At 37.3% G+C, this 17,915-nt stretch overlaps 1 protein-coding gene across 2 annotated transcripts in view; it reads left to right on the top strand.

Annotated features, from left to right (window-relative positions):
• The window catches only part of PTPRB (protein tyrosine phosphatase receptor type B), a 157,063-nt gene that overhangs the window by 55,703 nt on the left and 83,445 nt on the right, over positions 1-17,915 (top strand). For both annotated transcript variants that reach the window (XM_020990256.2, XM_020990257.2), the window contains 2 exons: positions 9,280-9,558; positions 14,578-14,835. In XM_020990256.2, coding sequence (XP_020845915.1) covers positions 9,280-9,558; positions 14,578-14,835 — 537 coding nt within the window. The remainder of the gene's footprint in view (positions 1-9,279; positions 9,559-14,577; positions 14,836-17,915) is intronic.

Here is a 17,915-nt window from a genome sequence, read left to right as displayed (position 1 = left end):
ATGCTGTGAAAATCACCTTCTACACTAAAAAAAGTGTTGCCTTTGGCTACTATGCCTTTGTGCTTGACAAAGAGGATAAATGTTTGTGAAATGAAGTTGTTTCTGGGCTTTTTGGATCTCTCTGAGGCAGATGATAATGAAGGTTCATGCTGGGATAACTTTAGGCAATTGGGACAGAGGAGGGAACAGATAGATATGTAAGAGATACTGCAGAAGTAGATTCAATGGGACTTTGGTAACTGGTTGGGTGTGAGGGGTGAGGGAAAGAGAAAAGTCAGAAATAATAATAAGATCTTGCAAGTGAGAGACTGGGTAAAAGTGGTAAGATTGAAAATAATAGTGCAATCCATGTATAACCTATATTGATTTGCTTGCCTTTTCAGTGAGGGTGGGTGGGGGGGAGGAAGAGAGAAAATTTGAAACCTAAAGTTTTAAAAACATATGTTTAAAAAAATGTTTTCACATGCTACTGGGAAATAAGAAATACACGAAATGGGGTACAGAAATCTATCTTGCCCTATAGGAAAATAGAAGGGGAAGGGGATAAGAGAAGGGGAGAGAGATAGAAGAGAGGACAGACTAAGGGAAGGGATATTCAGAACGCATGCCATCTTGGGGTGGGGGGAGGGGGGGAGACAGGGTGAAAATTTGGAATTCAAAAACTTGTGGGAGTGAATGTTGAAAACTAAAAATAAATAAATTTATATTTAAAAAAAGGAAAATAATAGTGCAATCAAGATAGGGATCAGTTTTAGGAGGGAAAACAGTAAGTTTTAGTTTTAACATGTTGAGCTGAGATGTTGATGGTGAAATGGGTGACGAGTGAAATTATCTCGTAGGGACTTAAGAGATGTGGAGAATAGACCTCAGACACATACTGGTAAATGTTTAACAACCAGTTCTCCTCATCCCCCCAAATATATTCAAGGATACACTTTTAGGTTGAATCTGAGTTAACATTTTCTCCATCACTTTTTAAGTCTAGAAATCAACAAAATGATAAATCAAGCCTTTGCTGATTTCCAAAGCATAAATGATCACACTGAAAGCTCTTGGGATCTGCCTTCAGCTGGCTCCAGCATACCCTGCCAGAATTGGAGATTGTAAAAAGATAAAAAAAAGGGTGCCACCAAAAGCATTTGGAGGAACACACGTGTTAAAGAGATAAGAAGATGAGAAACAGAGAGAGAGAGAGAGAGAGAGAGAGAGAGAGAGAGAGAGAGAGAGAGAGAGAGAGAGAGAGAGAGAGGGAGGGAGGGAGGGAGAGAAGTTAGAAGGATAGTAAAAGAACAAGGAAAATTTATTGTCTCTAGAATTATCAGACAGGAGGAAAAAGTAAAAAAGTATATGGAAGAAAAAGATGGTCAATGGCTCCCGATGCTGCAGGGAGATCAAGGATTAGGACTGACAAAAAGGTCAATGGATTTGGTGATTAGATCTTTTGTGACTTTTGAGAAAGAGGCTTCAGTGGAAGTGGGCATTGAAGAAAGAATGTGTTGACTAGAAATTTTTCCAGAAATTTTACTGTAAAGAGGAAGAGAGAGATGAATGGTAGGTAAGACATGCTCTAGAAGAAAAAAATTCCTGGTTTTGCTTTTTATTTTAGAATTAGGAAATTCTGAATATCTTTACAGGGAAGAAGCCAGTGAAGAGGGAGAGACTGAAGATACATGAGAGAAGAGGGATTATTTCCTAGAAGGAATAGGAAAGAATGGTATTAAGTGTTCAAACAGAATAATTAGCTTTAGTGAAGAGTAGGGATAGCTCTGTCTTTGTGTGACGAAAGGATGAGAGAACAAATAAATGCAGACTGTTAAAATCATGAGTTACAATCATCTTAATGATGAAATTGAACTGACCATTAGGTCACCCAATCTATTGTTCTGTATTAAACTTGTGAGCAGTTGGATCATTGCTTCCATAAACACTTGATCTTTGTGTATAAGAGGACCATCTTTTTCTATGTCTTCCCATGTTATCCATGACATTTGACATTAGCCAGGAATAAACAAGAGTTTGTTATCCCTTCACTTCTCAGTACTGGCAACTTTTTGCCCTTAGATGGGGAAAATTAAACACATTCTACTCGTGTGTTTGTATAGATGTTGACTCACAACATCTTTTCCAACATTGAATCAGAGAACTAAATGGCAAGTGAATCAGTCTTTTGTTTTGCAGACTTTAGCTAATTAGTTTTCTTTGTGGACATATTTCTGTTTGGTTTTTTTCTTTCTCTTTTTCTTGTTTAACTATAATAAAGTTCCTATTCACTCTACACCATCACAGTACTCATCATACTGATATGCCAGGCCTCCATGAAGAGTGTCCATACAAAGAGGAACATTTATTATTAAGCTATATAATTCAAAAGGTCATAAGATATGATCCCAAGTCAAAGAGTTAATAACAAACATTTATGGAGTGCCTGCTCCTTAGAGAGCACTGTCTCGGACAGTAGGGATACAAAGAGATTACTGTGCACTATAGCTTTAAAATCAAGTTGGATAACTAAGACACAAATGTAAAAGACAAATTAAAAAATACAGTAAGTGCCAAATCAATGTCATAGATCAAGGTGTGCTCAGCAGTTTGGAGCAGATCTGAGATGATCCCACAGGATCAAGGAGTGGTTTGCAGAGGAGGTAAAAATTGAACTGAGCTTTGAAAAAAAGGTTGGAAGTAGATAATAAAGGGAAGGAAGAGGATACTCTAGGTAGAAGTAAACATAAGTAAAGATTCAAAGAATGCACATAATGCATATGGGAAGCAACTAGTAGAGTAAAAGGTTCATGTAGATAAGCAAAGTGAGTGGGTGAGAAACCAGAAGAGATCTTGAATTCCAGTTAGATTTTATGATGTCAAAAATGAGAAGCTCTCCAATTTTTGAGGTAACAGATACAAAGCAGCACTTTTGGGTGATTAATTTGGTGGCACTATCTTGGGGGAGAAGAGGGCTAGATACAAATCACTTGGAAAATCATTGGATTTAGAATGGAATCATTTTGGATCCCCTAGGGATGAGGTTATGTAGGTCAACACTGGGGGAATGGGAGTAGGAATAGAAAGAAAGAGAGGAACAAGAGATTCTGAAGGTAGAGTCACTAAGATTTTTGAAGCCATGTTGTTGTTCAATTGTTTTTCAGTCATGTCAGACTCTTTGTGACCCTATTTGGGTTTTTTTTGGGGAAAGATCTAGAGTGGTTTGCTATTTCCTTCTCTAGCTTGTTTTACAGATGAGGACACTGAGGCAAACAAGGTTAAGTGACTTGCCCAGGGTCACACAGCTAGTAATGTTTGATCTGAACTCACAAAGATGAGTCTTCTTGTCTCCTGGTCCGGCATTCTATCCACTGTACCACCTCGCTGGACTTTTTTGAAGCCATAGGAATTGGTTAATTGGCAATGTCTTCTTCATGTAGGCTACATTGATCTGATACCAGCACAACTAAGTGAAAAGTAAGCAATTCATTTAAGTTCTTCAGCCTTTTTGACTACATCGGCACAACCAATTTTATATTTTTTAAACCAGATAGACACAGTTTTTTGTTATATAGAAGACATGCTTCATCTCATAGACAAATCCTCCCTAGGTATAAGAATCTTTGGGGGGGGACAGTGAGGCAATTAGGGTTAAGTGACTTGCCCAGAGTCACACAGCTAGTGAATGCTAAATGTCAGAGGTTAGATTTGAATTCAGGTCCTCTTGACTCCAGGGAGGTGCTCTATCCACTGCACTACCTAGCTGCCCCCTAAGAAATATTTTTTTAAATGAGTAAGGGATATTGGATCATGATACTTTTGAGGAGAAAAAAGCTCTTGGCACAAAAATCTGTGTATGTGATTGCATTTTCCTCAGGACACTGGTGCCTATTTTCAAAATAAATATTGGTCATTTCATGTTCAAAATGTCCTTGAAATTATCATATCTAGTGATCTTGATATTTTCAAAATCAATTCTGTGGCAATAAAAAGAGGAAATAAATATTTCATTATTTGACTTCCTTTAAAAGAAAAAAAAGTGTGACTTAATGCAAGTTCATTTTGGTGCTGGACTTTCACCAAACTTTGTTCTTTCCTCTTAAGAGAGGAAAATTGGGCGACCAAGCTTACTCATGAGATTTCTGGTACTTCCTTTTACCAGTATAGTCAATATCAAATGCCTAGAGAACACTCTAGGATCTGGTATGATTGGCATCACTATTTCCTGTTGTGTCTGGAAGCAAGGACGCACAAAATTGCTGGCTAATGATTCATGTACGTATTTTGCTGGAGACAAAAGTTTCAGTTTATGGACTTTGACAGTTCTCTTATTCTGAAATACTTCACTGGTTATGAAGTACAGAGGTGTGTTATGATAGATATAAGAGAGATATAAGCATGTGGTGTTCACCCATATCTATCCATCCATCCATATGGATCTAGTCTAATGGGGCTTTTCCAATTTTCTGTGATCTGTCTTTTGAGTAGATCTCAAGCATGGAACTATCTTTTAAAATAACATTAAATTATAATGAATACAGTAAAAGACCATTCCTGATTAAAAAGAAAGTAACAGCCCCATGAAACTACATTACTGAAGTGTTTGTAGATCTTAAGTAGATTTCACATTAAAAATACTTGTCCAAAAACTATTTGACTTCTTTACTGTATCAGGGCTGGGCAGTTGCCAGCAAGAGAATTTTATCACAATATAAATGGTTTTTTAAGTGTTTGTTTCCAGCCAGGGTTCTCTCAGCCCAGGCCCCTCCCAGTCCTATTGTTTCTTTGTTCTAGCGGATATACAAAGGACTTAGTGTTTTGTTTTCTGGCCCAGATCGATTAGATAAAGTCTGCATATTTGAACTTCACCTTCTAGGCACGCAACCCATTATGGTTTGAAACACCTTGAAACTTAATGGCAGAATTTCATATTTTGCAGGTCTGGCAAAAAATGTTGTCTGGACACCAAGTCTTTTCTCAGGTTATCTTTCATTAGAATTTTACTGATTACCTTTGAAATACTAATGAAGATCAACTCATCTTGGTCTGGAGCTAAGAATGAGCCTTTTCAGTTATCATCTGATGGGATCCTTGTGAATTCATTCTTATTGAGTTTGGGGGGCTATCAGAATTCAGGAGAGTGTAGTCTTTATCTAAATCCCCAAAGGAAATGTTTTCTGAATTAGAAACAGCCATTTAAAATTTGTACTCTTCCTTACTTTTTTCTCCTCTGTTTCTTTTAAAAATCTTTGTTAGTAGGGATGGCTCACTGGTTAGGTGAGGAAGGGATAAGAGTAATTTGCAAATGAATATGATACAAAAACAAAAGCTACCAATAAAAATAAGTGAAAATTATGTGCTTCTTTAGGAATTTTGGCATCCGTAATTTGGTTTCTGGGTGATTATTTATGATAAGGTAAATGACAATGTGAAGCCTGGAATATTTGGTTTCCAGCCTCTTCTGGCACAGACTACCTGTGTGACCCTGGGAAAGTCACTTAACCTCTGTTTGCCTCAGTTTCCTCCTCTGTAAAATGGAATGATAATAATAGCCCCTACCTTCCAGGGTTGTTGTGAGGATCAAATGAGACAGTATTTGTAAATCACCTGGCACATAGTAATAGTAAGAGGGCAGAAGAGCCTGGTATACTATAGTGCATGGGACCATAAAAAGTCAGAAATAACAAAATGGCACATAGGAAGTGCTATATAATATTATTGTTTTGTTGTCATTGTCATTGTTGCCATTGTTACCATATCCATCCCAAAAGTAAATGGAATCATCATTTGGGAGGCATCTCAAAGGCCAGCCACTCCAATCTCCTCCTTTCATAGATGAGGAATAGTGTAGATGCCCATAAAATTAAATGGCTTGTCCAAGATTCCACAAGGAGTAAGCTGCAGACCTAAGCTATGAACCCAGGTCCTTGATTCCAGATCCAACAATATTCCCACTGTGTCCCACTGCCCCCTCAATGCTACTGAAGAAAATTGCTTATTTATAAAGAGAATAAAGAATCCTCACAGAAGCTTCTGATTTGGTTCTACCAGTTAGAAAGCTTTCCCCTGGGAATGAGTTGATTGTATTTTATTGTTTTGTTTTGTTTTGTTTTTTTAAAGAAAATTCTGAAAAAAAAAATTCTAAGGGCAGCCAGGCGGCACAGTGGATAGAGTACTGGCCCTGGAGTCAGGAGGACCTGAGTTCAAATGTGGCCTCAGACACTTAACACTCACTAGCTGTGTGACTCTGGGCAAGTCATTCAACCTCATTGCCTAGCAAAATACAAGAAAAAAGAAACTTACATGAAAATTTTATTACATATTTAAAAGGAGCAGCAAGTTGTACATAATAGATTTGCAGTTTCATGTACAATCATCTTTTTTTTTCTATTCTACTATGTTACAGAGATGCTTGTTTTATTTCTTAAGTTCAGAATAAAATAAATAAAAATTTAAAAAAACTAAACGAAAACTGAATAGAATAGGGATGGGGAAAGACCTGTGGTTTCATTAATAAAGGACATCCCTCTACCTATCTTTACTCTACACCTTAGAATCTCAGAGGATTGCCTAGAGCTCACAAGTAAAAGGACCTACCCAGGGTCACACAGCCTGTATGTGTCAGAGGCAAGATGTGAACCTATGTATTCTTGCCTTCAAGGCCAGCTCTCTAGCCACTAAGCCACACTTCCATTTGCTTTATCATAAATTGCTCCAAAACTGCAGGGATAGACTCTAGACCTCTAATTTCATTAATAAAATAAATCTCCCCCAATGCAGGTTAATTCCAGCTCTGCAACTTATAGTCTTAGAGATTCACTGAGAGTACTAAGAGCTTAATTGTTTTGCCCAGAAAGTGTAAGAAGCAAGACTTGAAGTCAGCTCTTTATAATTCTAAGGACAGTTATGTATCTAGTACACCATGTGGCCTTTCAAAAAAAAATCCTTAAAAATAAAATACAGTTATTTTGAACTCAATGTCACTTTATCTCTACTTTAGTTGCATTGACTACAGCAGACTCTTTCTCTTCCAAGGTCCCTAGAATTTCCTTGTGGGTTGGGTGTAATTCCAATTCACATTGCATTCTGAGGACTAAGATAGACCCTTTTCTATCTAATAGAAAAGATAGGTATACTTGCCCTGGTGGGTTCTTCATGACTAGAATACCCTGATCAGGTGGTCTCCAAACTTTTGGAAGCCTAAAACTGTGGAAGAATGTGGTAACCCCTTGGTTTTATTCATCTCTGTCCTGCTTTGACTGATATATTTGTTTCTCTGACATCTCCACAGCACATTAGAGTGCTATGTTATAGGAAGTGCTCACTAAATGTCATTGGACAACTATTAACAACTATAACAGTTAACAGTGGACCCTTTGAGGGTTCCATAATAGTGCAATCAACCCACTTAGACTGAGGACTGGCCAATCTGGGGACTCCACTCTACAGAAGAGGGGACCAGGGTTCCCAAAGCCATTTCAGAGCTCTGGAACCTTGGACTAAATGAAAAGCATCTGTGCTTTGCTAAAGTGTTTCCCTATTCTATCTCCCACTATTCTTTTCCAAACCCTCCTCTTATCTTGGGGCACTTAAGGGCAGGGTTGAAAGTCCCCTATAACTCATTCCCTGGACTGAAAGTTCAGAGTTTATATGTTGTTGGATAACCTGGATCATATGTTGTTGGTGTATGAACTCAGATTGGGCTTGTGGCCAGATGATGAAGATTCCTTAGCTACAGCATGTACTATGTTTATGTGGCACCAGATGCTAAGATAAAAGCTGGCTGTAGCAAGGGGAGAAATTTTATTTAAAATATACATGCTTCTTCACGTTGAATTTTTCTCATTACGTAAGCAAAAAAAATCACACTTTTAACCACATTTTTCAGGGTTTGTCCAGATATTTGGCTTGGTGTGGATAGTCGTGGATGGAGTGAAAAACATTCAAGGCAGTTGATCAAGAGACACAGAGTGAGAGAGAGAGACAGAGACAGAGAGACACACAGAGAAAGAGAGAGACAAAGACATAATTATTCTTCAGGACAAAGAAAATATAAAACTTGAATCAGTTGAACTCCAAGGGAATAACTACAACCAGCCAAATAAAATGTTTTATTGAATAGAAATGCCAATTTATGTCTTCTACTGACACTCCTATTCTGAGTACCACATCATGGTGTAGAGGTGACCTTGAGTTCTTCCAGGCTATGCCAGCAATTTGTAAGGTTTGCCAGGTCTGAGAAAACTGGAAAGACTCCAAGAAACATCCCATATATCTCCTTTCTGAGGCCCACACTTGCAAAGTTCAGAAAGGCATATCACCAAAGAGTTGGTCACCAAGCAGTTCATGTTTTGGGACACAGGAGAGCATAGAACTTGTGTTGGTAAAGGGAGTTCTGTCACTGATGAAATAAGCTTTTTTTTTAGTATCTGAAGAAATATATATTTACATGATACGTGTTTATACCAATGTTTTAATGAAGTGGCAGATTTGCTCTGGCTACTGTCATTTGCAAGGGAGCACAGGAATTCATAATATTTAACACTCAAAGAAACCTTAGGGATTATCTAGCCCAAACATCTTGTTTCATTGAAGAGGAGATTGAGTACCAGTTTGGTGAAAGTGAATTTGCCCAGAGTTGCCCAGATAAGCCAGGTTTCAAATCCAAGGCTTCTATCACCAAATTTTCCCCATCTCCATTACCAAAGCTCTTTCTACCACACTACAATGCCTGTTATAAATACATCTGAACAGTAACGCAGAGAATTCCTGCAATACAGGAATCCTTAATCTTTTTGCACACCACGGACCCTTCTGACAGTCTGGCAAAGCCTATGGATGCCTTCTCAGAATGTGTGTGTGTGTGTGTGTGTGTGTGTGTGTGTTCAGTCATTTTTCAGTCATGTCCAACTCTTTGTGACCCCATTTAGAGTTTTCTTAGCAAAGATAACTGAAATGATTTGCCATTTCCTTCTCCAGCTCATTTTACAAATGAGGAAACTGAGGCAAGCAGAGTGAAGTGACTTGCCCAAGGTCTGCAAGCTAGTAAGGGTCTGAGGCCAGATTTGAACTCATGAAGATGAGCCTTCCTGATTCCAGGCCTCATACTGTATCTACTGCACTACCTGGCTGCCCATGTTTTTATGTGCATAAAATAAAGTACATTAAGTTACGAAAGAAACCAATTATATTGAAATATAGTTATCAAGATATTGTTTTAAAGCATGTTCACGGACCCCAGGTTAAGAACCCTTACTATACTGCCACATCTTAGTCTCTTCTTTGTTACTTTCTTCACAGACCCTTTACCTCCCAGAAGGTTTAAAGTTGACGTGGACAAGACCACTTCTACAAGCTTGCACGTCTGGTGGGTCCGGTCTTTGGGAAAGGTGGATTCATATGAGCTACAGTTGTTCAATGACAAGAACCAGAAGATCCAGGAGACTATAATTCCAGAAAGTGTTTCACAAAATGAAAATACTTTTTCCAACCTCACTGCTGGTAGCAAATATTATTTTGCCATTCAAGCAATTTCTGGAAATAAAAGCAGCTCTGCGATTCACGTCAATGGATCTACCAGTAAGACTTGTCTATGTGTTATTAAATATTAAGTGCTCAGAATCATGCAGCATTAGAGTTAGTACAGATAGGAGAGGTCATTTAGCCAATTCCCATCATTTATAGACAACGGAGCTGAGACAAAAGGAAACCATCCCCCATTAAGTCAAAATAACAATAATAATAGTTATCATTTATATATCATTTTAAGGTTTTCAAAATGCTTTACATACATTATCTCAGGGCTTGTGTCCTCATTAATGTTTTCATCAGTTACTAATCTATTAAATGAATCAAATTAAATTAGTACCAGGGCTGATGCTAGAACCCAGGTCTCATGACTCCCATTTGAACTGTCCTGTCTACAACATCATATTCAACCCAAATTCTAGAGATCCTAGAAGTGTCATTATCCAAAGGACAGAAACTTCCCTACATCCTGCTCCCACCAGTATCAGTTTGGGTTCATGAAAAAAAATCATTGAGTTGGAAGGCCTGAGTTCTAGTCCTCATTTTACTATATGACCTTGCCCAAACCTAGTAATTTCCCTGGAGTTATATTTTTTTCTCATCTATAAAATGAATTTAAATTAACAGTCTCTAAAGTGATGACCAACTCTATCATCCTATATACTTAAAATGGAATTGTGTTGATCAACCTTCTTTTCTGAATTTATAACCTGAAATGCATTTATTTTTAATTATTTTCTTCCTTTAATCATTTTTGCCTGACATTAGCTTGGCATGAAGTTCCCTAAATCCCATTCTTTCACCTCTTGTTTGATTAGCTGTTGGGAACCAAGATAGTGATGAAATTTGAGGCAGTTGTTTGTTTATATTCTTGTACTTTCTATTGTATGGACCTTTTCTTTCCCTCATTTATATTCCCTCATTCCCCCTTATTTTTCTTCTGTTATCTCCCTACTTTATTCCTTCCTCCCCTTTCTTCCAATTCCTATTTAAGCTTGCCTTCCATAACTATTCCTCAGCTAGATCTTTCCTATAAAAAACTCTTTTTACTACATTTATGATTGGGATTTTAGAAGGCTTCTTGTAGTCCTTGCTGTGTTTAAGACGTTTTTTAGCATGTTCACACAAAACACAAAAAATGCAGCTGTCACTGCAGAGGCCTTCTAAATTGCTACCATTAAAATGACAGAAAAATAGTAGTTTATATTAAAAGTTAGTCTAGCTGAATAATAGCTATGGTGGGCATAAGTAGGAACTGTCGTGTTAACACGAAGTCTTACTACCAACCCTCTGGAAGCGATCCTGGATTCTTAATGGTCATGCCAGCAGGGCATAATCTCTAGCAGGTTCTACAATCCTAAAAAATACTCCAAGTATGGCCCCAGCATTAAAAGGAGTCTTTGTTCTAAAGATTAACCGCTAAGGTAAGGCATGTCAGCAATAGACTAGTTACTTATCAATGAATTATTTGGCCACGGCAACCCATAAAACAAAGAAAAATTATAACATAGCCTTTAGTCCTAGATGACCCTTTCCACTTCTGGATGTCTTAAGCCATCCATAAACAATTTGCCTTGTGGTATGCTACATGTCAGCCCCTTGTGCAATAGACATACTGTAGGAAGAGGTGAATCCTATCAATCTTAACAGTTGTTTGCCATAAATTCAATTTGAAGAAAGAAAGAAATTGAAGGTAAATGGAACACCGGTTCGTAGGTACTCCTTGGAGAGACCAAGAAAGGCGTTAGCATAGGTTGTTACTCCCTCCAAATAGAAGGTGACTTACCAGGGCTCCCAGAAGCTTTGAAGAGCTAAAATTGGATCATTTAAGTCTCCAAGTTCTTTTAGGGGATTTCCTCAATATTTTGGGACCACTGTATTTTTCCAGTTTTATCTCAAATTAATAAACTCTATGCTGTTCACCTGGCCAAACTGGACTCTCAAATGCCCTACCCAAACCCCTTACTCTACTCCATCCCCATCCATCCATCACTCTACATACTCTTCTACCTCTGTTTTTTTTAATCATACACCCAAAGGCTTGCTTTTGTTTCATCCCATGTTTCATGGGATATTTGGTCATCATAAATTGCAATACTGATGACAGAAATTTTCAAGAAGCTGATGTATCATTATCCATTGTTAAAAATGAAGAGAAGGAAATTCTACAAAGATCTGGGACAAGACCCTCCAAAGCAAATCAATAAATTCCAATGATTTTATTACCTTAATGCAAGAGAGGAAAAAGATGAAGATGGGGAGAAATATATGAGGAAGCATGATTCAGGAAGATGAAATGAGAGATACCAAAGACTTATAGTTTTCACAGAAGCCTCATACCTTTGAATCATCAGTGTTTTCTTTAGGAAAATAATTGGTAGCCTTTGGACATGATAAGTACCGAATAATACCATAAAAATGAAATAGATTATATTTTGACAGGCGGGAAAGGACTTGTTATTGATGTGGGGGATATCCTTGAATTAGCTGCTCAGGTATGGTCAGACCATCATCTTGTCAGAGTTAATATCATACTTAGTAAAAAGGAAGAAAAAAAGTTATAAAAATGAAGAAATATGTGGCATACAGTTGAAACAACTCAATCTGGAACTATGAAAAACAAGTAATTGACAATCAAAATTGGGAATTGGAAACCAAATCACATTGACAACAATTATAATAGCCTTATTTAAAAAAAATTAACCAATATAAATTAGTTACAGTAATACAAGAGATCAGAAGATCTCAGAAAGTGCCTCCGTCAGCAAACATTTTGACACTTTGACTTACTTGCCAAAAAGAGATGGCTGCCAAAGGTAATGCCAAGATAGAATGTGAACTCATCTGCAAAATCTTATGAAGGATTAGGACAGATGATCCTGAGCAGTATCATCTCACAGAGCAGTGAGAAGTGAAGAGTAAAATCAGCTCAGGAAAGCTTGGCTATATGTGCAACTAAAAAAAGTGACTTCAGGGATGAAGGTAGATGGACAATGAAGAAGAAAAACAGAAAATATTCATAAAATCATTACAACAAATTGTCTTCTCCATCAAGAATTGGTGAAGCCATTGCACTAGAACCCTCCATCATAGTCCTAGATGTGCTTAAAGATAAAATAGAAAACTTACTTAAAAAGAGCAAAGCATATATACAAGAAATTTGAATTGGAGGCAAGGCAATTATAAAGGCCTTCAGAGATTGAGATGCAAAGTAGTTAAAAGAGGGGAGAATACAAAATGTGTAAAAAAAAATATCTCTGACCCTGTTAATAACACCAAAAAGCCAACTAAGAGAACATCAATAATTATTCACTGATACATGTCTATTTCCCATTTGCACAAAATCTTTATGAAAGTTATTCATACACAAATCAAAGACATCCTCTATGAGGAGAAAAGTTGCTTTTATGAGCAATATTCAACAGTAGACCACATCTTTCACATTTCACAATTGAATGAAAAGAGTAATGAATGTGAGATTATAATTATTGTTTATTGAGTGAAAAATAATATGATTTGCTAGAGTAAAATGCCAATCTAAAGGTCATTTTTTTTTCAGCAAGGTGGCTCCCATACAAACATTAAAATCATATAATATCCCTTGGAAGACATAACAATATAAATAATCTTGTTCAATGACTCCCTAATCATAAATAGTATGACAAGTCATAAAATAGATAAGTGTATGTTTATTAAAAATAATCGCCACTTTGATGGGAGAGTTCCAGTACAGAGTCCAAGTCAAAGAAGAATTTCTAATAGATTTTGAGGTCCTACAGATACTTGTGTTTAAGTCTGACATTGTTCTGATTGCATCAAGCCCCCAAACTTTGCAGAGGCTCCTAGAAGACATTTTTAACCACTCAAAAGAATTTGACCTGCTCATCCGCACGGGAGAGACCAAGTGGATAAAGACTGCCTATTACCAAGATTACAAAATGCCTTTCCTTGGTTAACTTACAGAGCTTATCCATCGATGTGTGTATCTGAGATAAAGAATATAGATGGACAATTAACTGGGCACATATTTGAACAAGAAGAGGAGATAGGGCTGAACTGCCCTTGAGATATTGCAAATCCCTTCTACTTAACCCAAGCTTCCCAAGAAAGCAAAGGCCCCCTTTTCATGCCAACGTTCTAATAGAGTTATTGCATGGCTGTAAAATACAGTATTTAATAGCCTCTGAAGATTGATAAGTGAATATCACATAGATGGTAGTGGGAGGGCACACAGCAGGCTGAAACACATGAACAATGAATAACTTTGAAGGAAAACAGTAGTAAACCATGTCATCAAGAAATTAATGGTGTGACAAGAAGAAAAAATAGATTGATCATGTAGCAAGTGTGACAGATGAAAAATGGACAGCCAGGGTACCCTGTTGGTACCCTGGCAATGTCAGGAAAAATCAAGGAAGGTCTCTAGCATGTTGGGTTAACTGCCTTCTTGGTATGTTTATGCGAAGACATAGACAAGAATTGCAAAAGATGAGCCAGCATGAATGAGTCATGATCGTTTTGTTGGAAGAAACTTTCAAATCAATAAGATCATAAATCCATTTGAGTACTTGAGTATATGTTAACACAATTTTATGTAGAAGAGATTTCAATATAAGGCAGATCTTTCCTGGACCCTATTCAAGACTTAGCTCCTGCTAAGCCTACATAAGGAGATGATTTCATTTATAAAGTTGTTCCATATCTTATTATAGCAAGGTTTATTAACAATATGAATAATTCACATTTCTATAGTATTTTAAGATTCACAAAATGAATTCCACTGAATAACTCTATGAAGTGTATAGTGCAAATATTATCATCCCCATTTTACTGATGTGGGAACTGACGCTCCACAGGCACGAAGCTAGCGTTACAGATGAGATTCACGCCAGTGTCCCGACTCTTAAGTGCTGCTTTCTCGCTGAAATTCCTAAATTATTCAATTACTCTACAGTTTGCACAGTTGAGATTGCAGGCAAGCATAAATGAATGCATGTTCTGTATGTATATGTATATTGTCCGTGGAAATGATGACCCCTGACACTTTGTACCTGCCTTTTATTCCAACAGTACCATTCCCAGTGAAAGCTATCCAAGCCTCCACCAAGACTGATGCTCTCCAGGTTTCCTGGTCCTCAGGTCCTGGCAATGTGGATCAATATAGGGTGATATTACTGGATAAAGGGGGAATAGTTCATGATGTCAGTGCAGAAAAGCATGTTACTACTCACACTTTTCATGGACTGACCCCAGGCCATCTCTACAACCTCACAATTGTAACTGAAGCAGCGGGGCTACGGAACTACAAGTCTAAATTAATTAGGACAGGTAAGTCTACCCAGGCAACTCAAAAATTCATACCAAGAAATGTGATGACCTTCTCTGACGAATTAACTTGGGAAGGATATCACAGGACAGAATGAAATTGACTAACACTACCAGAGGCCCCCAAATGCTCTCAATCAACACGTATTTATTAAGCGCCACTCCTTTCATTAGGTTCCCCTAATGCTCCAGTCTCTCCCCTTTCTAACCCAGCCTCCACCTAACTGCTTGAAGTACAGAAGTCATTCTCATTATTCTTCCTCATCTGAAAGCTAACCTATTGCTGTTTCCCTACACACAATATTCCCCTTCCCAACTCCTAGACTTTGTAGTCCTGCCTGGAATGTTTTCCCTTCTCAGCCTCTCAGAGTCTCCAGATCCCTTCAAACTTCTACTCAAATGCTTATACTGGGTCTTTCCATATCCTCCCCCCACACTCCCAGTCCTTAGTCCATACCTACTGAAATAATTTTGTATTTACCTGTCAGTTTATCTGTTGTTTCCCTCATTTAAGCATCTTGAGAGGAAGAAGCATTTTGGTTTTTCTCTTTGTATTCCTAGATCCTAATATACAATAGGCATTGAATAAATACTTGTTGATTTGAATTTCTCTGAAGGCAGGAAAAAAATTTAGGTGAAATTTTTTATTTCTTATATGAACCCATCTAATGTGTTAGCGCCCTCATCACAGTCTCCTCCTCTTCCCATTCTTTCAGCATCCTTATTTTGGCTTTCAGCACCCCCTCCATAAGCACCCAATCACTTCATGCTGCTTCTGTGATGACCCAGGTCTTCTGCTATAGCATTCCACTTTTTCTGATTTTCATCTGGTTTTCACCTAAATCATTGCCCTGCTCTCTGAAAATCCTTTCTTAAATAAATTCAGATTCTAAGGCAGGGATTATTAAACTTAAACTTAAACACGGACCCCCAAAAGGTACATATATAGATTTCAAGAAGTCTGTGAATTTAGATGGGAAAAAATTGCAACTTCATTTTCACAAACTTTGGTTTCCTCTATAATCCTATGTAATTTAGTTTGTTCATTTAAAAACATTATTCTAAGAAGGTGTCCATAGGCTTTACCAGATTGCCAAAGTAATCCATGATGCAAAAAAATGATTAAGAACCCCTATTTTAAAGAAACCACCACCCAAGATTTAAAATGGCTTAGCAGTAATTAATACTATAGTTATGGTAGATATACCATGGTACATTCTCAGACACCATAGCAGATTGGTGGGAAAGATATTGGGGTCTGATGGTGTTTGGGTACCCCAATAAATCATACCATGTAAACATCTCTTCCCATGTGTAGAGAAGACATTTTTTTCACTGTGATTTTGTCAATTAACACTGATTCTGATCACAAGCCCTTTGTGAACCGATAAGATAGATTTTGAGCATGTTGTTATTGTGACCAAAAAAAAAAATTATTACAGTGTAGACAACCTGGTTGTGAGCCTGTGGGAATTTAGGGGGGATGGTGCTCAGATGACAGACTTAGAGTTCATTGCCAGGCTTATGTTTGAACTTTCAAATTGGAAGGACAAGCCAGAGCTTGTGCTCTCTTGACATAGTCTTGAATCCACAGTCCACAAACCCAAGGCATCAAAGTTAGACATTAATGATGGTGTAAGGACACCTCTATATAAAATGTAACCTAAGCCTTAAAAGTTATTTATATACATTAAGAGGAAAAGGTAGCAGGAATCCCCGTCCCATTGGTAATCCAGGATGAAATTATCTTCCTAATTTGTATCTATCTTGATTTTTGAGACATTAGTTAGATCCAAAAGTATACCAGAAATTAAGAAATGGAGGAAAGAGCAATTGTGAGATTTTGCCATATTGCTCTAGTGAAGTGACATCACAGCTGTCAAACTCATGAAGGAATTCAAAAATACAGGGTTTATTTATTTTTTAAACCTAACTCTCTCAGTAAATTAAGTAGGATTTTCTCTATAAGAATGAGGCATTTATCAGTCAGAAGATGTTTATTAAATGCAGCCTATGTACTCAAGCATGAGGATAAAGCACATCTCTTTGAACTATTATGTAATCATTTCTCATTTTTGTTTTTATAATAAAATGCCAATTAGATAGAGAAATGCTAATTAGATAGAGAAAAACATAAACCATAAAAAACCAAACTCTAACTGAAAACCTTTTGGTTTTCTTCATTCTTATTAGCCCCAGTGGAAGTCTCAAATCTGATGGTAACTAATGAGGATAGCTGCATTTCTCTCAAAGTCAAATGGAAAAGACCACCAGGAAATCTGGATTATTATAATATCACGTTGTCTCATCAAGGGAATGTTAGAGAATTCAGAACTATAGAAGCCAGGGTGACAGAGGTCCTCTTTGAAGGCTTGACTCCAGGACGCCTGTATCAGATCACTGTCTCTACCATCAGTGGTGAACTCTCTGCTCAGAAAATAGCAATGGGGAGAACAGGCAAACTTTGAATTTCAAAAGTGGAATTTGGTTACCTATTTTTTTTTAATCAGACCAGGTTACTATTTTGGGCTATTATTGAGACAGGGAAGGTAAATTCATTTTCCATGCCATAAAGAGTATATAATTAAACCAGGTCTTAATGCTAAGAGAAAAGTGAAAGATTAATCATCTCTCTGAATAATTCAAGAAAACTGGTTTAGATCTTGAAATATCAGGATGATTACTTGTTCCTTTTGGGCTGTGAAGATGTGGCCTTTGTGTAATTAATTGTTTTTTTTTTAATTGCACATTTCTAACAATGTCACCTCCTCACTACTGGAGATGAGATAATAAACAGGGACATCAAAGTTGACTCATAAATAATAAATTATTGAATACGCCGGGAGTCAAGAAGGGAAGAACATTTAATGGCCACAAGCATTCAGGATCTCCTCTATAAACTGCCATCTTTGGCAACTTGTACCTGCTAGAAATAATATAGGTATGATTTCAGGGGCCAGCAATTGATCAGTGATAAACTTTGTCCATTTCACTGTAAGATAAGCAATGTTGCAATAATATTCTCCTAGAGTTCAGGACTTAGAAATTAGGAAGACATGGGTTCAAATCTGTTTTTAGACATT

This window comes from Phascolarctos cinereus, unplaced genomic scaffold, assembly GCF_003287225.1.
Source record: "Phascolarctos cinereus isolate Bilbo 61053 unplaced genomic scaffold, phaCin_HiC Scaffold_1;HRSCAF=81, whole genome shotgun sequence".
NCBI lineage: Eukaryota > Metazoa > Chordata > Mammalia > Diprotodontia > Phascolarctidae > Phascolarctos > Phascolarctos cinereus.
The sequence above is the reverse complement of the archived record's forward strand: the minus strand, read 5'-3'. Positions and strand labels throughout refer to the sequence as shown.